A 26,769-nucleotide genomic window follows, 5' to 3' on the forward strand; every position below is an offset into this window, starting at 1 on the left:
CCTCATTTAAAAGAAGTGCAAGGGCAAAAATCTCTGTTACTGTAATGGTAGGAACGACGAGGCCAGATCCTCAGCTAGTGTAAATCAGTATACATCCATTGAAGTCAACGGAGTGCTGTTGAGTTACGCCAGCTGAGGATTTGGCCTGAAGTTTGTAAATGCATAGAAGACAGATAATCCAAAACTAAGTTTCATACCACAACCGTAAATTAGCCACATTGCACATACATATTAAGGTGTAAAAGTTAACACTATAAAAAGGAGACAAATGTACAAAGATGCAGAGTTACAGTAGCTATGGAAGCCTTAACATTCAAATTCCTTGGCTTGTGTGCATTTCAAAATATTAACCATAATCACATTGAGCAAGGTGTTTTGCATTTCCTCTGTTGTGCTTCTTTAGACGTAGTATTGGGCAAAGGTCACATCCAGACAAATCATTGTAATAGACAAGCTAATTATTGCTGCATTCGCCTCCAGGCCAGAAGGGTGTGATTTCAAATCCTACGCTGGGACTTAGGCTCAGCTGCAATGATAGCTCTCTAGTGTGAGAGGGGAAGGGGCCTCTCACTGTTAGTAGTGCTCTCTGATGAGACATTAAACATGGAGCCCTTTTGCCAATCTGTGATGTGCAAATTAAATATCCCCTGGCACCTTCTGAAAAGAGGAAATAACCCTGGTGTCCTGGCAAACATTCCCTCCCTAGGAGGCTCAGTGAATAGACAATAAACCCTTTACTGCTCCGTATGATTGGAGCATTCAGTGATCTGTAAATCTGTGCATGGAACTGAGCCAGCATTTAAAGGGTGAATAGTTGCTAAGTGAATAATTAAGAGAAATGAAGGATAACAAAAGGCATGAACCAAATTGGGGGAAGTGCAATCAAAGCACTGACCCTAGGAAATGTGTGAAAGAGACATTGAAATACCACGTGTAGACATCCGCAAAGGCATCAGCACTCACTAGTACTAATAATTATTATTGCTGTGCAGCTATCAAACCATGTTCCATTCAAACAGCAGCTTAAATTGGCCCATAGGGTTGTTTGCTCAGCAGGAGTGGGGTTTCCAGGCATCATCTCTAGACACATTGATACCTTTCACCTCCTGATTAGCAGCAATTTCACCCATATAAGAAACACTACAAATTTGCAACAAATAAATAATTGAAAAAACCCTGCTTGCATTCGAAACCTGCTCTTTCAAAGAGCTCGTTCAGGGAGCCGGACAGTTTCTATGAACCTGTCTGATGGAGCTGGGTACTTATCCCAGCAGCATTAGAATGAGACAGACCAACTAACATTTTCCAAAGTGGACTAGTAACTTTGGGTGCCCACCTTGAAGTACTATAAATAGGCCTGATTTTCAGGACATTCTGAGCTCTCACCCTCTGACAGGCCACTCCAGGGTATTTCTGGGTGCCCCAAGTTTTGGGTGCCCAACCTGACTTACAAGGCACTTATGAAAATTTGATCCTGAATTTCTGGTGGGAGTCCAGAATGCCTGGTGGGAGGGAAATGAGACTCTGGCCCAGTCTAATAGTGAACATCGCAAAGTTGGATGATAGTTAATACAGCTGTTAAAGGATCTATGTGACACAAAAGGAGAGGCAAAGTCTCTCCAAATGTGTGATCTGGTTGAATGGAAGACAGGAAAATGTTGAGGTCACAGCATTCAGTGGGCACATGTGCCAGTCTGAGGTGTCAGATTGGGAAAGTCTCCTTCAATAGCCAGTCCACATCTGCCATTCGGTCTTCACTTCCTACGAGTCTTGTGTGATGATCTTTTCTGTACTGCGGCAGGGCACTCGGATACAGCCAAAGGGGTCGTCAGTAGCCACTGCAAAGCTGGAGAGCATTTTCCCCAGCTCTCTTCTGTAACCTCTTCACAGCTCGCTGGGGATGACACCTACCGCTTTTCAAGGTGAACATCATTTCCCAGCAGCAGGAGGGCAGCTGTCCTAGTTGTCTTTTGCATCCAGCTAAAAATAGAAAGAATGTTCATGGCTCGTCAACGTGATTCATGTGTTCCAGTGTTCATCAGCTCAGCTGGTGACACTCAGGCCAAAAGCCCAGGGTGATGAGAGAGAGCGTGCATGCCACAATTAACTGGATTTGCTTCATTGACTTACAGCAGCACAACCATGACATGAAAGGCTGTGCACTCTCGTGTTACGCTCAAATGGTTTACCATGAAAAAAACCCTGACAAATGACTAATCAGCCTTTCAGTAGATGATCCATAATCTGACAGTGAAAAATGAAACAGCAGTGTTAAAATGGGGTCTGGGACCTCCATACTACGTCATGCCCTCTCACAGCACTTTGTTTAAAAATACAGGGCCAAATTCTCTTCTGGTGCAAATGGGCAAAACTGTACTAACACCAATGGAGCTGCACCCATTTATACCAGCAGAGTTTGATCCGTGGAGTTAAATGCTCCATTAGACTAAAATAAAATACTACTACTAATGGTCCCTAATTAATGTTAGTGTAAAATAAAATTAATAGCTTGCTTTTTTATAATCTCTCTTCTGAAGATCTCAAAGGATCACCTGTGTCAATGGGACTTCTCAGAAGACCGAAGGTTTGCAGGATTAGGCGCTTAGCATTTCATTACTACCAGACTAGACAAATGCTTGTACTCCTGTTAGTAATAGGGATGACTGCACAACCTCATTTCATACAAATGACTGGGAGAGCCATTGCGAATGAACTGATTCTGTAAATCAGCAAATAAGAGAACAACCCCATGAAAAAGCAAAGAGAATGTTGTTATAGGTTAATTTTATTTATGGTAACACTTCAGAAGGAATCAATACAATTATAGAGCCAGATCATCTGCTGGCACAAAGCAGCTTAGCTCTACTGCCTCTCCATTGAAATCGAGAGTGATGTCAATTCACACCAGCTGACGATCTGACCCACCGTGAATATTCTGTAAAATGAATGAAGTTTAATACTGAGACTTCACGACAGACTCTGATCTGAAAACTGAGAGGAGGAAAAAAGCCACCACTTTTTTGTGTTTATAATGTGCACAGATTAGTTTGGCACACGTCAGGATTTCTCTTGGCATGGGGATACTGGTAACATTTCAGTCCTTCAGAATCTCTATGGAACTTTTGCAGTCTGCACCCCGGAGTTCGTGTTATCCTGGACTTGGGGTCTGATCAAAAGTCTGTTGAGGTCAATGGGAATCTTTGCATTGATTTCACTAGGCTTTGGATCAGACTTGTGATGATTTGCCTTTTAAATGCATCTAACCCAAACCCTTTCTGTTTTTTGTATGCTTCTTAGCTGCACAGCTGTTGTCTCTGGTAAACTGATCCCTGTCTTAGGCAAGTCTCCATCACCCTCTTCACTTCTTTAGGGGTTGAAAAGTCTATCTGGACATGCACCAGTAAATAAACAGAAGAGACTTCCCTTAAAACAGCTTGTACTTTTTAAATATCCACATCATTCGAGATCAGGATGACCCAGATATTCAGTTAAATACTGTTAAACTATACTCCACAGTCTTGGTCTTCTCTTTGCTTGGTTGAGACAAGTCTGATGTTGGCTGAAAATGTATTTAACAACTCCGGCTACTTCCTTATCTCCTGATATAAATCCTCTGCGTTTGTTGCTAAATGCCCTAGTGGTTCTTTTATCTTTTGGAATGTACTCTCCCTTCTTCCCTCCCTCCCTCAGATTGTAGACATGAAGATGGCTTCTATGTGACTTTCTGGTCCCAACAATTCCTATTACCTGTTGGCACTGGAATATTTTTTGACACAAAGAATGACAAGGTTGAGGGAGACCTCCATGAGCCTTTCATACCTTTTTGGTTTCTCTCTGGATTAGCTCCTGCATCTCCTCCTTCCAGCCCATCAGCTCCACAAACTTCTCCACCCCACTGATCACATCTCCAAGCAGGGCCACATCATTGTACTGTGGCTGGTAAGCAAATGGTCCCACCAAGTCTCGATTGATCAGCACACGAGGAATAGAGCTGCGGACTGCATCTGCCAGACTGGCAAAGGGCTGCACCTAAACAAATCCCCCCACAAGGAGCAAAGAAACAGAGAGCTTCATCCCAGGAGTGGCAGTCAGCAGGGTAGTCCAAACCGCCACAAAATGAATTCACTGCATTCCACAAACTGAACCTCAGGGACTCAAAATGCAGGGTCTCGGAAGGCCCCAAACCTTGCAGCCTGACTCTTCCATATTACACAGACCCTCTTTTAATAACAAAGTTTACACTGCATATCATAACCTGGGCAAACTGGCTGAGAGGAATATCCCAGATAAAAGCTATTATCTACTGTACCCCTACTGGTACATCACTGAATTGGCAGGGGGTATCTCTCCAGCAGAGTCCACCCCAGTTATTACTGTTACCTCCTCAAGTATCCACAAAACTCATCTCTTCCATCCCCAGAGGTCCATCCCCCAATTCTTACCCTGAGCTCCATGGACCTTGCCTAGCTCTCTTCTGTTTCTATATACCCGCCCCCCTCCCCGAGTCTGAGTACTCCGCTCCTCACCCTATGTCCTCAAATTCTTCTCTTCATTTTCCTGATCCCTGAATCTCCCCCTCTCCATTTCCCCCAACACCCTGTTCAATTTTACATTATTTCCCCAAGATCCAAAGTGCTGAATCCCTGTAGCCCTCTCATGATCTATGTCACAGACCTCGAGGGAGGTTCCAATGATAAAGAGCACATCTGCCATGGGGAAATCTGTCATGTGCAGGAAGAACCGGTGTGGGAGCTCCTCTCCAAAAAACACAATGTCAGGTTTGATGAGTCCAGTGCAGACTGGGCAATGGGGGATTTTGTCTGCCATCACATCCCCCTGAAACAAGAAAACCCATCAGCAGCCACATGCTTTATCAGGCAGCATGACAACTCCACCATCACAAATACCATCCATCCCACAACCACACATGGGTTTGCCATCATATCACATCGCAACAAAACAAAATTTGCCCTGGAACAGGAACCTTGTCTCTTGGCCATGAGGACAAGGTAACTGGCTTGCAGGCCCCCTTTGAATTTGCTTCTGTTGTCTCTGTGTTGATGCCCTCATAATTGCCACTCACCCTAAAGTCCTCACCCGGGTAGGATCTCCGACAGGTGGTACATGTTGCAGTGGCGAAGGTGCCATGAGCTTCTACCAACTTATCAGGAGGGATCCCAGCAACTTGAACACAAGGAGAAGATCAACTCAGTACAAGGAAATTGAACCTACTGGCCCCAAATTCATCTGATGTTTCAACAGCCCTCCTCTCATATTCCACCCCAGCTTGTTTTTCCCTGCATTCCGTCAAGGAGAGACAGGAAGGGGACACTCACCTCTTTCTAGCCCATCAATGTTCTGAGTGTACAGACGCAGAAGGAGCCCCTTGTCATGGAGGAGTCGCAAGAAGTAATGGGAATAGTTGGGCCTGTAATTGCCAGGGTACAACTCCTTGGCCAAAGTGAAAAAGGGCTTAGGATTGTGGAAGAAGTAGGCAATTTCAAAGATGGCTTCTGGATAGGGAATGTTGTACTGCTGAAGGTTACTGTACAGGCCACTCCCAGGAGACCTGCAGAGGGGACAAAGGGGGCCTATCAGTCAGAATGCCACGGGAAAACAAACCCAGCACAGATGTTCTAAAGACACTTACCCATGCAGTGTGACATATGACACCTCTCTGAGAGAGAATGACCAGATTCTTGAGCCCTATCTGGTTGCTTTCTGCAGCTGATGCAGGGCAAAGGAGTCTTAAGTGGGCAGCTGAGGATTTCCTTTGCATATAAGAGGAATCCCTCAGGCAGAGGTGAAAGTAAGCTGGTACGGGCCGGTATGGAGGACCGGTAAGAAAAGGAGACTGACTGAGGGAGGCAGAGAGAAGCCTGTTCCCCGCATAAGAATAGTTTAAACGCAGCTGTTCCCTGATGGTTCAGCCCCCAGGGCTAGATTTCTGGCATCTTTACTAATTTCACTCTCAGTAGCTGGGGTGAGGGGGTCGAGGGGAGGGTGTGTTTGACCATGGCAGGGGCAGTCCTTTTCTGCCCCCAGGATGAGGGGATCTGTCCAATACTAATATACACAACAAATACAAGCATTTGGCTGCACAGCTTAAATCCAGAGCTAATAAAAGCAGGTGGAAGGGAAAACGCACTGTCACATTGGTTTCTCGTCTCCTCCCTCCCCGTCCTCCAACCAGCCTGCAGACAAGGCTCTGCATTCCTCTCCCCCACCCCAGCAGGGGTTTTCCTCTAGGCTCTAGCCTGTAGTAGGGAAACTGGCTGAGACGCCTGCTGCTGCTGCCTACAAAAGAACAGTTTAAACTCAGCTGTTCCCTGTGCAGTTCAGTGCTCAGAGTTAGGAGCCATTTCTGGCATCCTTGTTAATTTCACTCCCAGTTGTTGTTGGGTGTGTGTGACCATGGCAGGGGCAGTTCTTTTCTGCCTCCGGGATGAGGGGGATCTCCTAAACACAATCAAAATCAGGAACCATTTCCAAGTTCAATCTATCCCATTCCCTCCCCAGCAGAGCATCATGGTTGTGATGTCCAAACTGCTTGCAGATCCTCTTTGAAATGTTACTGTTTAAAAAAAAACAAAAAACAAAAAACATGGAGAATATGTGGAAAGATGTCATGATGATTAGGGTTTATTTGGGGCAATGCAATTTTGCTAAAGCAACTGAAGATTCAGAGGGAAAGCAAACAGCCCCCATAGACAAAACAACAAAGGGATTGGAAGGGAAAACTGAATATTCAGGGAAATTATTGTGCTTCCTTTGAAAGAAATAGTAGTTTTCATTCCAATCCACCCTCTTTATATATTGATTTAAACACTTGAAATGTCCTTAGGACACTGGGTGCAATCTCAGATCTCTGTTTTGTCCTGCCTGCAGAATGCAGAGGCTGAAATTGACAAAACTTTCTCTAAATATCTTGTATATTTCATGAAGGCTATTCCAGTTGTCCTTCATTCACCCCGACTCCCTCCACCACCCCCAACCCCCACTCCCTCTCTGGCTGGCTGGCTGTGGTTTTTGCCTTGGTTATTTACTCCTTGGCAGACCCAGCCCAGCGGCACCTGCTGGCTCTGTGCAGGCAGCAGCCCACAGGGGCCGGTTGCTGGGGTCGCTGCTGGTCAGTGGCAGGCTGCAGCTGCATTGTTTGTGACACATTCATACACATACACATACATACAGTATGTATTACTATTCCGTGGGGAGGGCGCCAGTGACCTTTTGAGGGGTGGGGAGACAGGGGAGACAGTATTTCTGCTGCTCCAGAGGTGAAAGTAAGCTGGTCCAGTCCAGCGTACTGGCAAGAGCCAGTACGCCATGCTGGACTGCATCAACTTCCACGGCGGGGATTGAAAGGGCTCTGGGCAGCCCACAGCTGTGGGCAGCCCAGAGCCCTTTAAATCCCAGCCGCAGTTCCGGCGACCGGGCTGGGGCCGGAATTTAAAGGGTTCAGAGCTCCCCACGGCTGCGGGCAGCCCTGAGCCCTTTAAATCCCAGCTGCGGCTGTGGCAGCTGGGCTGAGGATTTAAAGGGCTCAAAGCTCCCTGCGGCTGCAGGCTGCCCAGAGCCCTTTAAATCCTGGCCACGGCTGGGATTCCCCTGGCCACGGCTGGGATTTAAAGGGCTCAGAGCTCCCCGCCACTGCGGGCAGCCCAGAGCCCTTTAAATCCCAGCCAGGCTCTGGCGGCTGGGCTGGGCTGGGGCCAGGATTTAAAGGGCTTGGGGTTTCCCTCAGCGGCAGGAGCTCTGGGCCCTTTAAATCCCTGCCCCAGCCCCACAAAACTCGGGGTTCCCCCTGGCGGCCGGAGCACTGGTCCCTTTAATTTGCTCCTGAGCCCCGAGGGGCTCCCAGCCATGTCTGCAGCTGGGAGTCCCTGGTTGATTTAAAGGCTCTGGGTCTCCCAGCCACAGCTGGTTCCCCAGGGTTTTAAATCTTGAGAGGCCACGCTCCCCTCAGGACTCCGGCAGTATCGGTAAGTCCTGTAAGTTACTTTCACCCCTGCCCTCAGGTGATGTCAAACTGGCATCGCTGGCTCTACGCCCCCCAACTCCAGACCCCTGATGTATGAGGCATGTTCAGGATCTGCTGAGGATGGGAAAGGCCACAGCAAGTACACTGTGCTCCAGTGATCCTGAGCTGAGTGAGTGGCCCCTGTTTCAACTCTAGCTTACGCCATGGCCAGACTGACTCCTGGACAGCCCCAGAACTGGGGAAGTGCAAAGGCGAAATCAAGCAATAAGCACAACTCAGCAGGGCCTGAGGATCTGGATCAAGGTGTCATATGGAGTCTGAGCTGCTGAAGGGAGCACTCATCTTAACTGTGGCATTGTCCAAGCAGGCCAGGAAAGGAGAAGCAGCAGACATGGCATGCCACAAACTAGCACTAATGAGAAGGTTGTGATGATGGCTGGAGCTGGGATCAGTACCCCCAGTACTAGTGAGAGGGAGAGGAATGGTAAGTGGCAGCCCCCTAGTATTACCTAGGTTTCAAATATCATCAATTCAAGCTCTGGCTTGGCTCCAATAAGCATCTGTGAGAGGGGTGAGGTATTACCTAAAATCTGGGATGCCGCTGGGTGTACTGATCCCAGCCCCAGCCATCACCACCATCCGGTGACACTCCTTCTTCTGAATTAATTCTGCCACGTCCTGCAGGGTGAGCTTCTGGTTCCCACTGCCATCTCCTCCTCTGCCGATCCCAAAGATGCCCATGGCAGCAGTGGATAAGGAGACCGGTCTAGCCCCTTGGATCCTTCTAGGAGCAGAAAGGAAACACAGCAGGTAACAAAAGGACTCAAGCTTCTCAGATGGAGAAAAATATCCCAAATGTTTCCTAGGAAGCCAGGAGCTGATCTTTCAGTTGTAGGTTCATGTGCTATTGTTTGGTAACTGAGGGGAGAAAACATAGTAGCAGTTAGTATGAAGCCCACAGGAGCACAATATATTCCTTTGCACTTACAGCCCCTTTCACACGAGGATATCAAAGCACTTAAAATACATCTATTATCTATTGTTTTATTGTGCTAGCACCCAGGCCTGGACCATGACCCCATTGTGCTTGGTGCTGTACAAACGCAGAACAAAATGTCAGTCTCTACCCCAAAGATGTTTTCAATCTAAATAAGACATTAAGCATCACAGCTCCACCATGTGTGTATTTGGGTGGATTATGGACAACGCACTGGGGTTAAGGAAGCTTTGAATCTCCAAATTACTATATGATTCCCCAATGCTAATGCACACGGGAGTCCCTTTCGCATCCTGGTTGGCAACCAGAAAGCACTTGGGATTGTGTTTCCGTGCTATTCTGACAGGGCTGCCCAGTTTAAGGACTGAAGAAACCTCAGCCCTCCCTAAATCCCATCCAGGATCCCTCCCTTAGTAGAGTCCATGTGCAGATGGCAGATACCTAATTGAATCACTGCTCAGCCTTAAGTGTGGAAGAGGAAATGAGAATCTACAATCCATCACATGAGAAGAATATTGCCCCAAACAACCTAAGCAATGTTTGCTCACCCAGGGTGTGACATTGCACTCCATATGATTTTATGAAAATATGCTAATGAGTGTAAATATAATGTAACTGGAATATGCTTCATGCAAAAGGTCTCTTGTATCATTACAAAGCTTACAATCTACTGAGTGTGCTCACCCTATTTGTATGAATGTATCATTCTTGTATCTGAAACTAAAATATGAAATATAACTCTGAGGTCCTATTGTAATTATGCAAAGTGAGGGCCATTAATGGTGGTTTGGAATCTTGATGGCTCCCATTAACCAAGACAATTGACTGTGGATGGCTCTGTTTACTTGCACGCCTTCCTGTGAGACAGGCCAGGAAGAATGAAGGCTTGGGGTCTCACAGAACATGTGACCATGTCACCTGGTACTGGAATTCATCTTAAACCTGGTGCTTTTCCATTTAGAAGGAGGGGTGGGGACCCAGAAAGAGAAATGATTCCCGTCTTGTGCTAAAGCTATAAAAGGGGATGAAACAGACCAAAGGGGGCTGCAGTCATAAAAAGTCCCCTAGCTACCACCTGAGTTGGAACAAGGACTGTACCAAGGGAAAGGATTGGGCCCAGACTAGGAAGGAGTCAAGTCTGTGAAAAAAGCTTATTGGAACATCTCTGAGGATAAGATTTCAGCTGTAACCAGTTTTTAAATGTATTAGTCTTAATCTTGCGTGTTTTGCTTTATTTTGCTTGATAATTTTTTTCTGTCTGTTATTACTTGGAACCACTTAAATCCTACTTTTTATACTTAATAAAATCACTTTTGCTTATTATTGAACACAGAGTTAGTGACTAATACCTGGGGGAGCAAACAGCTGTGCCTATCTCTCTATCAGTGTTATAGAGGGCAGACAGTTTATGAGTTTACCCTGTATATAGAGTAAAACAGATTTATTTGGGGTTTGGATCCCACTGGGAGCTGGGTGTCTGAGTGTTAGAGGCAGGAGCACTTCTTAAGCTGTTTTCAGTTAAGTCTGCTGCTTTTGGGGGACATGGGTCTGTGTTTGCAGCAGGCTAGCGTGTCTAGCTCAACAAGACAGGGTACTGAAGTCCCAAGCTGGCAGGGAAAACAGGCTCAGAGATAGCCTCAGCACATCAGGTGGCAGTCCCAAGAGGGTTTCTGTGATCTAACCCATCACACAGGGCACTGACTCTGATCAGGGCAAAATCCAGAAAAGAAAGCAGAGCCCAGAGGTTCTTGGTGACTCCTAGTGGTGGTGATTATTAGGTCACAGAATCACTGAATGTGGCCTCCATGGGTTGCAGCACGAGACTAGATGTCCCATCTCTAGCAGTGGTCAATATTTCTCTTCAAAGTCTCTCTGCTGTTTGATCCACTTGCAGAGTTCCCAGGGCAGCAGATACTGCACCAGCGTAGCTCACAGAGACACAAAGTCTGTGCATTTAGATGGTAAACACTGTTCTTAGCTCCAAGCTCTCAGCATTCGTTACATTATCTGGTGAATTAAATTAAAACAGCCTCATCTCCTTCTTCCTGGGGGTGGGTATTTCTGAGACGGTGAGAGAGTCTGATGAGTCCATAAGATAACAGAGCCCTGGTTTGTGGAGAATTATCAGGATTGTGCTTGAGAGTGACAGGGAACAGCACGAAATGAGAAAACAGCCGTACCTCCCTCCACAGCAAATTGCCATCTCTCCATGGCATTCCAGAGGCCCCCTCTGCAGGGAAGTTCCACTTGTGAGGATGAAGCCAGATCCCAAGGAAGCTAAGGGAAGATTTCTGCCCCCCATGGAACCAACGGACCTCCTGGGATGATTTCTCTGACTGCATATCCAGAGATTCCTCCAGGCTGAAACAAAAGATAACAACCTGGACCAGCTGACAACAGTCCCTTAGAAAGGCAGGGCCAGGGGTGACCGATTTAAAGGAATCTATCCAGAGTTATGGAAAGAACAGTCAGCTCCATGCATTTACCAGGAATTATGGCATTATGAATGACATCCCTCTTACATGCAATGTAGCTGTAGCCATGTTGGTTTCAGGATATTAGAGAGAGATGGTGGGTGAAATGATACCAACTTCTGCTGGTGAAAGAGACCTGAAGACAAGTTCAATGTGTCTCAAAAGCTTGTCTCTTTCTCCAACAGAAGTTCGTCCAGTAAAAGATTACCTCCCCCACCTTGTCTCTCTATCACTCTTACATCTCAACTAAAAGAGGGCACCTCCAAATCCACAGAGCTTCCTAACATCGCATTTGGTACAAGCAAAGCCGGTAGCTTGGCATGCCATGCAAACTCAGCGCCTGGCTCTATCACTGAAAAGCTTGAGACCAGGCAGGTATGGCTACAGAGGTAACATACACTCTGCCATACACAGTATGTCACTGACATTGATCTCCCACAAACTGCCAGCAAGCTCCCCTCCCCACATGCTACAAACTCATTTACTGTACTTTGCTCTCCCCAGTCCCCTCTGAACTCTGCTGCCCAAGCCACTCCATTCTTCCCGTCACCTCTGAATTTTACCAGCCAACTTATCCTGCCGTTCCCCTGTCTCTGAACTGAAGTCTTCCCAAATCCGCCTGCCCGTCTCCCTCCGATCATTTTCACCCTCTCCCCGCAACTCCCTCGAATATGCTGCTTACCCGTGAATCCCTGAAGACTCGCAGCAGGAAACACATTTCTAACAGCTGCGACTCTGAACCGTAACCCCAGGCTCATTCCCCTGCCCCTGCCCTGTGGCAGACAGTGGAGACTTGTGCGATGTAGATAAGAACGAGTGAGGTTGCTGTGGCTGCTTCCCTGCTTTTCCCTTTACACACCCCGACGACTAAGTGACAGTCTAGCTGCAGGGAGCCTGGCACGGGGCGGTCACTATCTCCTGCATCCCCCTGGGACTCGCTGCACTAGTGACCTGGACTAGGCTGGAGAAGGGAGATCTAGGGCACCAAGCAAAGCACCAGCCTGTTTGCTTAAGGTGATCCTGAGCCAGGCAGAACAGCTGAAAGGATTTACCACAATGTCCATAATAGAAGAGCCCACAGCAGTTCACACTAGAATAACCATAGCTTGTAATTTTATAGTTGCTGTCGCTCATACAAACTGTGTATAGAGGGATCATACACCTAACCACTGAAATGGAGTAGAGCACAGCAGCCTTCATCTCTAGCTATACTATACAACAGTGTCTTTAGGTCAAGGAATGATTATGATTTTATTGCGAGTCTCGGGATATTTGAGCAGTTCCAGCTGCTGGAGACAAGTGATGAGGTGAAAATTCAGCTTTTTTTTTCTAAAGTACATTTCTAGTCCTCATGGTAGTGGAGAAAGGCTTGAAAATCTGACCTGAGAGCACCCTAAAAGCCCCCAAAGCAGAAGGCAACTAAAAAGAAACCAAAATGGTTTGTTTTCAATCTCATGATTTTGAGGGCCCAGTTTATGATTTTCAAACATGTGCAGTTGGCAGTACTGAATATAGGTCCTGCAAGAGGTGCTATGCTGGATGGGAAAGTGTCCTGGACATTGTAATTAACATCAAATCTTTCAAAATGAGCCATGGATCTTTCATGACCATGCGTGCTCTGAACCTTGATGTTACCTAATCTAAAAGGTGACATCTCCAGCAATTCAGTGCCCTCATACTGTAGCATTGGGTACTGTTCCTATCATTCAGATATCATTGTCACCATTCCTAATTTAGGCCTGAAATTAGGCAGCAAATTGATCCATTTATCAGTGCCCCAATAGCTCCCCTTGCAATGGTTCCTATCCATTTTATCATCTACCGAAATCACTCAGAGATCCCCACCTGCAATTCTCCTGCTGAGCCATTATTTTCCCACTGTAAACCTCTGTATTTGATTCTCTCTCCCTATGTGAAATTGCTGAACCTCATTTTACTGATTTTATGCAATTTAAAAAATTTATTTCGCTCTTACTCTATTTTAATTGTCATACAACTGTATTTGCTGCCCTTTCAAGCATCTTTGTATTTGTCCACTGCTGCCATTAGTGTACTCTCCCCTCCATCCACCAAGTTGTTAATAAATGCACTAGGATTTCCTCCTTTTTAGCAAAGGAAGGGACAGAGGCCAAATCAACTAACTGTCTCTGTGTGGTCACCTCCCCCAAAGTTGGGGAAATGTAGAATTTCAAGTAAAAACACTATAATTTGTTTACTTTAGTATGACTTTCAACTATCTTCATGCTAATGGTTGGCCTTCAGAGCAGGGTGTCCCTCGGGCAGGGAAAGAAGATGAGAATGGGGTACTTTAGTGAAATGCTTAAAGTCATCTGAAAAAAGTGGGGCTCTATCATTATCTGGAAGCAGCAGCTTTGGTAAGACAGCGTGTAAAGGGCCACCCTCAGAAGCTCAGCTTTATTTTTTTTAGGAGGGCAGGTCTGTGACCCTGTGTGACCCCCTTCAGGGACTTTTGAGAAACATTGCCACCCCAAACAGAATCAATGGTGACTCCAAATTGCTACAGTTACACTTTTTGGGGAAGGGGGTAGGAGACCTTCACTGTTGAATGCAGTAATGTGTGTTTAGCAGGGGCAGGAGGGAGTCCCGAGAGCCACAAAGCTGTGTCTGTGACATGGTCCCGGCTGATCTAGAGGTCTCTGAAACGTCATGGCGCTGAGACACAGCATCCCCACGCCATGGCGCTTCGATGCACCACGCTGGACAGGCTGGCCATGAGTTAGTGTTGGCCAAGGGCGCTTGGTGCAAGGCACTGCCATGGCCGCACATGGAGGAGCAGCTGTGATGGTGCTGGGCTACTGGAGATGGAAACACCCACCCCGTAGGCTTGGGCTGCCCGTGTCCCCCAGAGCCTGTGTCCCGTTCCCTGCTCCGCGCTGTAGGGCCTAGGTCGCACATGTTGCCATGGCTACCAGCGAGCATTCCTGCGCCCGCACCAGGCCAGCGGGCCTAGCCCGGGCAGCGGCTCCTCCCTCTCGAAGGCGGGGTTTCGGGGCTGCACTACGCGAGGCCATACGGTACCCGTCATGCCGCGCGCGCGCGCACGCGATGGGGGTTCGTTACCGGAAGTGAGTGTGCATTTCCGGCGGTAGTAGCCGGGTGGCCTGGCCTCCTGATCTTTGGGGGTCTCTCATCTCGCCCGCCTCCCCGCGCTCTCGCCCTCGCCCCCTCCGCCATCATGAAGGACGTGCCGGGCTTCCTGCAGCAGAGCCAGAGCTCCGGGCCGGGCCAGGCCGCCGTGTGGCACCGCCTGGAGGAGCTCTACACCAAGAAGTGAGCGGGCCGGGGGGGCCGGCGCTGCTGTGGGATGGGGCGGGGGTGGTTCCGTTCCCCCCGGGCGAGCTGGGGCCTGGTGGCCGCTGGGAGCCGGGGTCGCGCTCTGCCCCGGTGCTGGGAGGCTGGAGCGCTTTGCTTGAGGGCTGCTCCATGAGCTGGTGTTGAGGCTCCGCCCTCCTCCGCCAGGAGACCCCCCCACCCCAGTCTCCTCTTGAGACCCCCCCCCGGGGAGCAAATCCTGCATCTATGTGCAGACGCCCCATCTCCCGTGCACTTACCTGGGAGGTTCAGTGCAGCGTCAGAAGCGCCCTCTGACATCTCCACTGTAACTGGGTTACACTGCAGGGCTTCTCAAACTGGCTTGGCATCCCACAGTGGGTCGTGACCCCATTTTAGTGGGGTCGCCTGGGCTGGTGTTAGGCTTGCTGGGGCCCAGGGCCAAGGCTGAAGCCCTTGGGCTTTGCCCCCATCCCCAGCCCAGGGTGTTGGGGCTATCGGCGGGCTTGGGCTCCAGTCCCCCCTCCTGGTAATTTTTGTTGTCAGTAATGTTTGTTGTCCGAAGGAGGTCATGGTGCAATGAGGGTTACAGGAAATGACAGTGCTCAAGAAATGCAATCCCCCTTGTAGTAGTGCCGTTCAGTACTCTTCAGTTAATGTCATATTGAAGAGACACCTTTTAACTTAAAACCCACAGTCATCTGATATCTTTTACCTGTAGTAGCTACAAAAAACACCTAGGATATTTATAGCAAATTTGAGATGCTTTTTCAGTTTTATTTTGTTTGACCTCACTTTATATATAGTCAGTTTTATTCTTTCTGTTAGTGATTTTCACCTGTTTGTCAGCCTTGCTCACAGCAACAACAGAGAGAAACCAGTTTTAAAATATAGGAAAATGTGATTGTCAAAACCACAAAAATTGCCATGGGTGGAGGAATGCATGTAGAACATGAAACTATACTGCAACTTTTTAAAAATAATTGACAGGAGTTTGAAATAGGCTAGAGATTGCTGTTTTCCCTGTGACTTCTTGCTGCCTGTTTCTTCATGTGTAAGATGAGGAAAGTAATATTTTTCCTTGGAGGATGTTTTGAGGGTTGATTCATATTACTTATATGCTTTGAGATCTTTTGCAAAAATCTGCACTCAGTGTTTACTATTCCTCTGAAGTATGCATGAGGAAAAGGTTGAAGAACACATTTTTTAATTGAAGTCTGGTCTAGAATATTTATAAGCACCAGTCTGCTGGTCCTGGCCAGTTGAAGTCTTTAATTTTTTCAGAACTATTGCTGAATTGAATCATAAATTATCCTTTATAGTGGTCCTTATGGATTAATTGAAATTAGCTTTATAACAGTTGCCTCTGTATTTCAGTAGGTGTCCATCTGATCGTTTTGCTTATTGTATTGATGCTTGCTTATGCCAGGGGCCTCTTTGTTTTTGTTTTTTCAGACTCTGGCACCAGCTGACTCTGCAGGTGTTGGACTTTGTGCAGGACCCCTGCTTTGCTAAAGGAGATGGACTCATCAAGGTGAATAGATTGATTCGTAAGCGGGTGTCAGTGTAAAGATGACAGTGTGAGCATTTTTGGGCTGATATGAAATAGCTGTGCGAAGGCCTGCCAAAACATTGTGGGATTGGAAAATATGCTTTAAAACTTCCGAACCGCACCCCATCTATTTGAAAGGGTCTGAATATTTATTTCAAAATGTCAACAAATAGATACAATTTATTAGTATTAGAAATTTATGGATTGGATTTGGGCATAGTTTGGCCATGTTTTATAAACATTCTGAATCTTGAAATGATTTAGATAAAATAATGGCACTTTAAGTTAAGGAATGGAATGAGATGAGTTTCAGGTCTTCACAAGTCTTAGTTTGGTTCACCTGTGTTTTTTTTAAAAAGGCTTTTCTTCAGTCTTGGCAACAAAGAGATTAACTGTGTGTATGCGCAGAGTGGTTTTCCTGAGAGTTCACAAACTCAGGTATCAGAGCAGATTTCATTCCTCTCTTCCAGCTTAGGCATATTGTCATCTTTAAGAATGCAGCACACAAATATCTGAACTTAAATGAATCTAGGTACTCCTGTAATTAATTTCTGCTCATTTCCCTTTTCTTTGCATTTTTATATCTAATTATGGTTTACCAAAAAGACATTGACGTCCGTGAGGAAAGCCCTGAGCTTTTGGACATGCCCTGCATGTGGAGTGTGTGGAAAAACCTGAAATAGCTAGGCTTCTATTGACTATACGGATACTTAGCGGAATAGCGGCCCCTCACAACAAAGAGGGGTAAACAGACCTAGGTAACCCCCTCTTGGTAAAGACTAGTCTTCTTGTCTCATTAATCTATTAACCGGTGAATCACTCTCCACAGCAGGGAGGCGATCCTAGAGACTGCTCTTCGTAAGATGAGCAATTTTTGGCTTCTGTAGTCTAGTATCAGTACATTTTAGATTTCTCCTTCTATGGGTACAAAATTACTTTGAGGGAGGAGTTTATATTGAATGATGGGCAAGTTGCCTATTTCACTATAATGAAATATTCTGTCACTAACTGGCTGTCACAAATTTTTTTTACCACCCACAGCTTTATGAGAACTTCATCAGTGAGTTTGAACACAGGTGAGATTGGCTACTTGTACATAAGTGTGTATTTGTGCACTCTTAATTTTAACCGTTCTGATTCCATTTTGTTCATTTCAGGGTGAATCCTTTGTCCTTGGTAGAGATCATTCTTCATGTAGTTAGACAGATGACAGGTGAGTAACTTTTCTAGTATTAATGGTGACTTTTTAGGGCTATTAGACCTAGGATTTAACTGGCTGATGGCAACAGCTAAGACTTCAATGTGAAAATGAGGCAACTGGTTTGCACAGTATTGAAAGTGAAAAACATAAACTCATAGAATTTACCAACTAATGGTGAAATTACTGCTGCAGAAGGGACCTTGCTGGAGAGATGGCTGATGCATACGGAGCCAGATCCACAGCTAGTGTGAATCAGCATAGTTCATATGATGACTTTTACCGGCTGAGAATCTGGCTCTGAGTTCTGTGGAGCCAGTCAAGGTACTTTCTTGTGGTAGGTTCAAATATTCTGTTGTTTGGATCCTTAAGATGCTTTTCTTCTTGCTCCATGTTAGATCCCAATGTGGCCCTTACTTTCCTGGAAAAGACTCGAGAAAAGGTATTTGTGAAATCCAAGTTTTTTCCTGTTGGCACACGGTTAAATAAAATATCTGCTGCTTTTTACATGTATACGTAGGTCTGTGCGGGTAGATATGTTTACATCTGTGTTTATATTCAGTTCATACTATTCTCTATGAACAAGCCAACATGGATTTGGATTTGGGAACACAAGAAACACAACCTAATTAAATTAGCACTTGTTATGCTTTAACTATCAGTAGTTGCCTGCGTGGCTGGAACAGTTATGTTTTTCTGATGTGTAACTGTGTTATGGTTGCAGGTGAAAAGCAGTGATGAAGCTGTGATTTTATGTAAAACAGCCATTGGGGCTCTGAAGTTAAACATTGGCGACCTACAGGTCACAAAGGTGAGATTATGTTGGCATTTAGGTTCTGTGTGTTTGAGTGCACTCAATTCATCTGGATGCCCATGCACTTGCTTAGCCTTTAGAAGCGGCCCCACTCTTTCTGTGTCTGTTAAATTTTGTGAATTTAAGTTAATCTGTAACCTCCTTTAGGCAGCATGGGCAGGTCTCCTGGAAATCCAGCTCTATTTGGAAGGCTGGAAAGTGTTTGCTTGGTTCTGATAACACTGGCTGTTACTTCCAGTGTTATTCCTTTAGCTGAGATGCTAGTGGCATATACTTCTAATGTATGACTATCACCACTAATGAATGACCCATATGGAGCCAGATCTTCAGCTGGTGTGAATCAGCAGCTGCCTCTGAGAAGAGCTAGAAAAACCCTTGCGTTAACCCTTCTGTGTCTCGGACTGCAACTTTGGGGTGGTTCTACGAATTTAGCATCATGTATGTGGTTTGGCAAAGAGCTAAGAAGTATTGTATATCTGTATTTAGCTTCTTGGTTGACCTTTTTGGGGGGAGAAGGAGCTTACTGACATAAGTTGGAGCATTTGGGTAAGAGGGAATCCACTTTGACAGATGTTTTTTCCAAGGAAAGTTGTGGAATTCCTATCGTTGGAGGTGTTTAAGAACAGATTGTACAAATGCTGTCAGGGATGGGCTAAGTTTACTTGATCCTGTCTCAGCGTGGAGGTCTGGCGTGATGACTTCTCAAGGACCCTTCCTGCCCTACATTTCTATAATTATTATGCAAAGTTATGATATATTATTTTCACCAACATGAACCAAATGGGGATCCCTCATTTGTTCATGTCCTTGTATTAATGGAAATATGAAGTTTCAAGGGTCAAGAAGTGCACTCACTGACCAGTGTTTGTAAATATGAATGAGACTTTTTGGGAGAAAGGGAGTTGTCTTGCTTTTTCAAATGCTGTTACTAATGTTCTCAGCTGCACTCTCATCTGATTCACTCTGGATGGGATTTTTGTACTAAACATGTGAATATAATTTGTTATAAGCTGTAAATTTCAAGACTAACTAAAATAGCGAGTGGCGGAGGTGAAAGGTACAGGTGTGTATAAAATGTCTGTGTCAAGAGTTGGACTTTCTCCTTTCTTTAGGAGACCATAGAGGATGTTGAGGAGATGCTGAACAATCTCCCTGGGGTGACATCTGTTCACAGCCGTTTCTACGACCTTTCCAGCAAGTACTACCAGACAATTGGGAATCATGCCTCTTACTATAAGGATGCATTGCGGTTCCTGGGCTGTATTGATGTCAAGGATCTGCCAGGTAAATATGCCTCCTTGTGCCAGATATAGGGAACTGCAGTTTCCATGTTCATTCAGTCCTGGCCTATTCGACCAGTGTAGTCCAGGTGTAGGCATGTAGCACATAGGGAAGTCAGCTTTCCTCAGCATTGTTGTATTATATAACTCCACCATTAACCTAGTAGAGTGCACCCAGAGAGATTAATTCTGCTTGCTCATTCATCTCAGAGCTACTCTTCCCAAGGTGTAGGGGGGTGGGGAGACTGTCAGTAAGGTAGCGGAGAGTAAATGACCGTTTCTCAACTCTTGTGATCTCCTTTGGGTTGCTGATAGGGTAAGTGATGGTATTCCTCTGGGGGGCTCTGCTGCAAGCAGATCACTGAGGTAGTCAGTGACCTCAAGTAGTTCAGACCCTCAGGCTGCACTGGAATGGATTTCTGTCGCACGCTGGTTCTTACAGCCTCTAGTATTGGCATGGAACTGCATTTTACATGGATTAAGATTAGATTTGATCATGTTTGCAGTCTTGAGTAAATGTGGAGGTGATGATGACCAAAAAATCTGAAAGAGATCATATACACATACTGAAAGAGGAAGGAGCAATATGGTTGAAGCTGTCGCTTTACACACACTATTCGTCCTTGCAGTGTCAGAGCAGCAGGAGAGAGCCTTTACCTTGGGGCTGGCAGGACTCCTAGGAGAAGGAGTTTATAACTTTGGGGAGCTGGTAAGTAGACTGTGGGTTGTCTCAGCTGTTGAATGGTGGAAATTGGTTATAGTTGGTCAGTAACGCTGTCCTGCCTTATTTATCACAGCTCATGCACCCTGTGCTGGAGTCCTTGAGAAACACTGACAGACAGTGGCTGATTGACACACTTTATGCCTTCAATAGTGGTAATGTAGAGAAATTCCAGGCTCTGAAGACTGCCTGGGGCCAGCAGGTGAGTGAGTGAGATGGGAAACACAACACAACTTCATGGTGCCCTGATAAATGCATAGACATCAGCTAGAATAATAAAATAATGTGGGAGTACAAAGGGACAGAGTTAAGGATAATATACAACCCATAACTCTAGTTTTCCTGACTTCAGTCTATGTAAAATCTCCACCATAACGTTTCTAACAGCACCTTCCCACCATAACTAGATTACTTTCATGTATGTATTCTAATCAAATATAAAGAATGGAAGAAAAAGTCTTTTGTAACCAAGGAAACAAGAGCAGAGGGCTCTTGCTGTGCCAATCTAACTTACCTGGGACACACTTAAATATCATTTTCAAGGTACTATGGAAAACACTAAAGAAAGTGCCTCTCACATTCCCAGAACCCTTGCAAAGTAATGATTGTCAATACTAATATTTCAGTGATTATGCAGGAAGTTGTCAATACGGCAATAGCTCCCAGAGATCTTTATTGTCCATCTAGACAGCCCTTAGTTAAGGACCATGATTTTGCACCTTATGCGGAGGACAGCATTTAACAGTACACCATCCCCTTGTTAGTACTATATGGAGTGGTCAGCCCTTACTAGGTTTGAATCCAGGGCTTTTTAGTACAGAAGCAAGACAGATGATAGAGTATTTATCCTCTGTGTGGCTCATTTCTAGTGCACAGGATGTTTCTTAAAAAAAAAGAGAGAAGAAAAATTAACTTTATTCATAGACAGCTGCTTAATGTTTTTGTTATCTCACAGCCAGACCTGGCTGCAAATGAAGCTCTTCTCCTGAAGAAGATCCAGCTGCTGTGCCTCATGGAGGTAAGCTGCTAGCTGAGACCCTGATTGGGCACCCCAATTGTCTGTTATATGGGACTGGAAGGTGCCCCCATGATTAACTTCCCTGTAGTGTCCAAGTAGATTCTGTTCGTGAGTTGAGAGCTGTGTGCACGGTGCTTTCAGTCTACTACTATTTTATATAGTTGCTGTTTAGATATAAATCACTAATGGTAACATTACATGATTTTGCCTATTGGTGGTGCTCAAAGACAAATGCTGCTGGAAGAAAGTGCCAGTAGATGCTAGTAAGAGACAGCAAGAGCCAAATAAGTTGTTTCCAAAGACGCCATCTGAAGGGATGATTCTTAAACTGTCTCAACATAACTGCCTAAAGAACAGCCCAAATTCTCACCTCAAATGGATAAGGGTTGAAAACCCTCTCCTTGCAAGGAAATCCTTTAACATCTAAGACACAGAAATACTTGTTCTGGCATTTCTTGCATGTACAAGGCCTGGTTTCATTGTCACCAATGGGTATGGGTAACCCTAATCCGTTAAAAGTCCTGTCGGTGGTGCTATCCAGCTAAAGCAGGCTAGTGCCTACCTTTTCCGATTCTGCGCTGTGCCTCAGAAGCAACCAGCAATGGTCCGGCTTCTAGGCAGGGAGGCAATGGGGCTCTGCATGTGGCTCTGCCCTGAGCACCTGCTCTGCTCTCCCATTGGCTGGGAACCAGGGGGCCCACTCCTGCAGGTGAGAGCTGTGCAGAGCCGCTTGTACGCCTATGCCTAGGAGCTGGACCTGCTGCTGGTTACTTCCAGGGCGCAGCACAATCCACAGTGCCAGGGCAGGAGGTAAGTCTGCCTCTGCACCCCGGCTGCAACGCTGACTGGGAGCCGCCGTAGGTAAGTCCATACTCCAATCTCCATCCCCAGCCCCACCCCAGAGCTTGCGCCCTGAGCCCTCCCCCCAACATGGAGCCCCTCCTGCACCCCAAACCCCTCATCTCCAGGCCAGAGCCCGGAGCCCCTCCTGCACCCCAACCCCCTGCCCCAGCCCTAAGCCCCCCCCAACCCGGAACCCCTTCCTGTGCCCCAAACTCCTCATCCTTGGCCCCAGCTCAGAGCCTGCATCCCCTCCCCAGAGCCCTGACCCCCTCCTGCACTCCAACCACGAGCCCCCTCCCACATCCTGAACTCCTCATTCCTGACCCAACCCTGCAGCCCTCACCCCTGCACCCCAGCTTTGAGCCCCTCCCAAACTCCAGACCCCTCATCCCCAGCTCTGTTGGGTCACAGGCATCAACAGTTTTCTTCAGCTGGGTCCCCAGAGAAGTTTAAAAACCACTGGTCTACTGGTCCTTAAGCACTTGCAGTTATGCCAATAACATGATGTGCATGGAGAATTTCCATGTTCAGGATTAGAATCTACCTTCTTTGAGTAATTTTTTCCTGGGAAGGTAGATGGGGGGGAGTGGAGGAGGAGTGACTGCTGCTTACTTTACCATCTTCAGTAAAGCAGTCTTTTTAAAAAAAATAGAGAGAGAACTAGCTGCTGTTGGCCCTTTGTTATCAGAGCCTCTGATTTGCACAGGTAGAGATGAGGTTCAAGTCTGCAGGTACATCTACACTGCAATAAAAGACCTGCGGCATGACTGTGGCTGGCCCGGGTCAGCTAGATTGGGCTGTGGTGCTAAAAATTGCTGTGTAGGCATTTAGGCTTGAGATGCAGTCTGGGCTCTGAGACCCTCCCCCTTTGCAGAGTCCCAGAGCTCAGACCCCAGCCCAAACATCTGCACAGCAATTTTACACCCCTGCAGCCTGAGCCCCTGGAGCTAAAGTCAGGTGACCTGGTTTAGCCATGGGTGTTTAATTGCTGTGTTGACATACCCTGTGGCTTCTGGAGGACAGTACTAGGGAGACTCAATACATCTTGAGAGAAGAAATCTGAAGAGTGCTGATTTTCTGCTTGCCTTTAGATGACTTTCACGCGACCAGCTAATCACAGACAGCTCACTTTTGAAGAGATTGCTAAAAATGCCAAAGTCACCGTGAATGAGGTGAGTTGTGTTAATGCTAATGATGACAATAAATAACTTGATTGTGAGGTTTCCAACAATATCTGCAGAATAGATTCATTTCTATATGTTGTCAAATAGTGGGGGAAAAATTCACTGCGTTAATGTTTGCAAATTAACTGCAAAGAATCCTTTGGCTGTAGAGGAAGAATGAATTGCCATCTCCTGCTCTGTCTCAGACACAGGTGGCCCTCACATTCCTTAGTAGAACAAGCTCACACAGTTTTAATTCCTGTGGTTCCAGATGTTTGTACAGAATGCTGCCCAGCTTGGTCAAGTGATCTGTCATGGAGATAGTTGCCTTGTGCCACTTTTCAGTTTTGTTTTGTGCTGTGGCGAACAGTAGTCTAATGACTGGATTATAAAATGACTCAATTTAAAAGAATTGAGGAGTGTTTGTGAAAAATGACTGGTTCTTAATCCCTTTCTTCCTATCTTCAGGTGGAACTGCTGGTGATGAAGGCTCTCTCAGTAGGGTTAGTAAAGGGCAGTATTGATGAAGTGGATAAGAAAGTGCACATGACCTGGGTCCAACCGCGTGTGCTGGATTTACAGCAGGTAATGTCAGCTGAAATACTTAACCAGTGGCAACTCACCTTCTCAATCTGTGATTGGCCTGAGTACTGACATGAGAGCTGTTAATAAGATTGTAGTTCTCAGACCTTGGCTCTGCCCATTTCTTGCAGTGGTTTGGAGAAGAGAGTTAGCAAAGGTTCCCCTTCCAGAGGAAAACTCTATCTGAAAAGTTCCTGGTTTCAACCCAGACATCCATAACTAAGCTTTGCAGTTGTAGTCACAAGCCTTCCTTGGGAACATGATGGATGGAATCAGTGTGAGATTCTGAGAATAGGGCCATGCAAACTATAGGCACATCACACATGCACACTTGTATATATAAATTGACAAAAACTTGGGTTAATATAACAAATTTAAATTTAATGAAGCGAAAACTTTAGTTTCAGGTTAATAACTAAGCTGTGTTGCGCATCCTCTATATCTGAGACCTTGTATCTAACAGGGATTGACTTTGGAAGAAAGGTTAAGAGCTAAATAGTCTGCCAGGGTTGGTCCCTCATCATATGAGGCCTGTGACGTATTAGTAAATGCTATAGATAGCAATCCTGCCTGAGGAGGGGGATGGGCTAGAAGGCCTTATGTCTGTACCATCCCTCCCTTCCATGATTAATTAGTTTTTCCCATAACGAATGTGTAACAAGAAGGTGTGAAGAACTCTTTAAATAGCTTTTCTGAGATATAAAAACCTTTAAACCATGAAAAACACTTGGTTTGGGAGAGGGAAATAATGTTTGACCTTGCTTTGAGTGAAACTGAAATGCACATTGCTGTCCTAATGAGACACTGTCACAACTGATGGACTGCTTCATTTTGCAAAACTTAAAATGATTCTCCCTTAAAATTTCCTCCTTTATTATACTCATTTTCTAAAAGCTTTCTCAGAAACCCACATACTTAGACTCTTGGAGTCCTATCACACCATATCTTGAGGTCAAGTTTGGGATCTTGATGTCCTATGTTTAGGGCCCTACCAAATTCACAGTCCATTTTGGTCATTTTACAGTCATAGTATTTTTAAAATCCTATATTTCATGATTTTAGCTATTTAAATCTGAAATTTTACGGTGTTGTAATTGTAGGCATCCTGGCCCAAAAGGAATTGTGAGGTGGTTGCAGTACTGCTACTCTTCTGCGCTGCTGCTGCTGGTGGCGCTGCCTTCAGAGCTGGAGAGCAGTGGCTGCAGGCTGGAAGCCTAGCTCTGAAGGCAGAGCCACCACCAGCAGCAGTGTAGAAGAAAGAATGGCATGGCATTGTCACCCTTCTGCACTGCTGCCTGCAGAACTGAGCCCTTGGCTAGCAGGTGCCATTCTCTGGCCACCCAGCTCTGAAGGCAGTGCAGAAGTAAGGGTAGCAGTACCGCGATCCTCCTAAAATAACCTTGCAACCCCTTGCAACTCCCTTTTGGGTCAGGACCCCCAGTTTGAGAAATGCTGGTCTCCCCCATGAAATCTGTATAGTATACTATAGGGTAAAAGCAGACAGAAGACCAGATTTCACGGTCTGTGATGCGTTTTTCATGGCTGTGAATTTGGTAGGGCCCTACCCATGTTGAATTGGTTTCACTCTTGGTAATGCTTTTCCTGAGGCCCTGCCTCTGATTAGCCATGTTTGCTTTCATGTTCCACCTTTAAATGCAGTGAATGTAGTGAGAAATCTTCTGCTCCAAAGTAGTTGAATTCAGTGTGCAGCATGCCCAGTCTCGCGCTAGTGCCCATTCCTGGGGAGGTGCAATTACTTTTCCCCTTCTATGTCCAGGCTCCTAAAGCTGTTATGGATTTGCTTTCCAGATCAAGGGGATGAAGGACCGTCTGGAGTTCTGGTGCACAGATGTGAGGAGCATGGAAATGCTGGTGGAACACCAAGCCCACGATATCCTAACATAGAAGACCTTGCACTGCCTGAGCGAATAACTCTTGCTGCTGCTGAAACTGGTGGTGCTCAGATCACTGCCTCTGTACAGAATTATATTAAAGGGGGGGGGCTGGGGAGGTCGAGAAGAACTACTTTGTGATGCTTGTACAGAGGAGTAAGTGGCCTTTACTGTGTAACCCTTTGGTGCTTAAGTCAGGAATTCCCTGTGCACCAACCGTCTGCTAGCACTGACCATAGGAGCTCCTGTCCTACTGTCACCAAGGGGGATAAGGGCTCAATAATGGTGGTTGAATCAGTCCTAGTGTCAAACTATTGCACTGCAGGGTGCTGGTGGTAGCTACATGGTAGAGTCATTAGCCCAGTAGATGGGTGCTTCTGTCCTAAACTGTGCTAGAGAGAGAGATGCATATTCCCACTATCAGGCATTGCTGATGTGGTGATTGGACTTGGGAGAGGATGACTTTCTCCCCCGTAGCCCCTTCTCCCAACAGCCTAAAGGCAGCATTACCAAGACACCTGACCCCCACAGTTGGCAGTAAAGGGAGCTGCTCACCCCATCAGTGGGTTTGCCAGGAATAAAATCATCATTAATTTAGTGTGTTTGGTTTTATATCCTTTTTGGGTTTATTCTTGTCTTTCATGAACACTTTATTGTGAAGTGTGGTGCAGCAGTATTGCTGGAATAAACTTCTCTGCCTTCCCTCTTCTACAGTTCTGTTCACATGCTCTTGTGCTAACTCTTGGGTTGTGTCCTGTTTAAGGGGGAACTGAAATATTCTTTAAAATCTAACTGAATAACATAAGATCTTACTCAGCATGCCAGGTGTAGTCTTCATTACAGAGCAATACATCTTAACAATGAATTGAAATATTGGTGACTGCCAAGAGCAGCATTCAAGGTTCTGTCTTGTTAGGAGCTATGTTTCTGACACGTTTCTCAACATCTCTGACTCTGTCACCC

General features: G+C 46.0%; 2 protein-coding genes across 2 annotated transcripts; one reads left to right on the top strand and one right to left on the bottom strand.

Moving 5' to 3' along the window:
* Positions 1-1,437: 1,437 nt before the first annotated feature.
* On the bottom strand, positions 1,438-12,810 carry SIRT3 (sirtuin 3). The gene is made up of 8 exons (XM_050952919.1): positions 12,135-12,810; positions 11,159-11,339; positions 8,565-8,765; positions 5,337-5,569; positions 5,084-5,184; positions 4,675-4,836; positions 3,820-4,029; positions 1,438-1,980 (listed from the first exon to the last, which is right to left on the bottom strand). Exons 1-8 carry the CDS (start codon positions 12,208-12,210, stop codon positions 1,960-1,962), a joined length of 1,185 nt encoding a protein of 394 aa, XP_050808876.1. The 5' UTR covers positions 12,211-12,810; the 3' UTR covers positions 1,438-1,959.
* A 1,716-nt stretch (positions 12,811-14,526) lies between these two features.
* On the top strand, positions 14,527-26,508 carry PSMD13 (proteasome 26S subunit, non-ATPase 13). Its single transcript, XM_050952929.1, has 13 exons — positions 14,527-14,743; positions 16,199-16,277; positions 17,337-17,371; positions 17,453-17,508; positions 17,892-17,935; positions 18,218-18,304; positions 19,420-19,591; positions 20,217-20,296; positions 20,385-20,510; positions 21,264-21,326; positions 23,261-23,341; positions 23,801-23,917; positions 25,724-26,508. The coding sequence occupies exons 1-13, from the start codon at positions 14,649-14,651 to the stop codon at positions 25,817-25,819; spliced, it is 1,131 nt and encodes a 376-aa protein (XP_050808886.1). The 5' UTR covers positions 14,527-14,648; the 3' UTR covers positions 25,820-26,508.
* The last annotated feature ends 261 nt before the right edge of the window (positions 26,509-26,769 follow it).

Source organism: Gopherus flavomarginatus, chromosome 5 (genome assembly GCF_025201925.1).
Source record: "Gopherus flavomarginatus isolate rGopFla2 chromosome 5, rGopFla2.mat.asm, whole genome shotgun sequence".
NCBI classification, from domain to species: Eukaryota; Metazoa; Chordata; order Testudines; family Testudinidae; genus Gopherus; species Gopherus flavomarginatus.

Bases quoted from the DNA above. Each gene is read 5' to 3' on its own strand.
- SIRT3 (XM_050952919.1), bottom strand. From the start codon at position 12,210: ATGAGCCTGGGGTTACGGTTCAGAGTCGCAGCTGTTAGAAATGTGTTT. The intron at 8,766-11,158 runs GTACGGCTGTTT...TTCTGCTCCTAG, and splicing joins GCAATTTGCTGTGGAGGGAG to AAGGATCCAAGGGGCTAGAC. The intron at 5,185-5,336 runs GTGAGTGTCCCC...CTTGTGTTCAAG, and splicing joins CATTGATGGGCTAGAAAGAG to TTGCTGGGATCCCTCCTGAT.
- PSMD13 (XM_050952929.1), top strand. From the start codon at position 14,649: ATGAAGGACGTGCCGGGCTTCCTGCAGCAGAGCCAGAGCTCCGGGCCG. The intron at 17,509-17,891 runs GTGAGTAACTTT...GCTCCATGTTAG, and splicing joins TGTAGTTAGACAGATGACAG to ATCCCAATGTGGCCCTTACT. The intron at 18,305-19,419 runs GTGAGATTATGT...TCCTTTCTTTAG, and splicing joins GCGACCTACAGGTCACAAAG to GAGACCATAGAGGATGTTGA.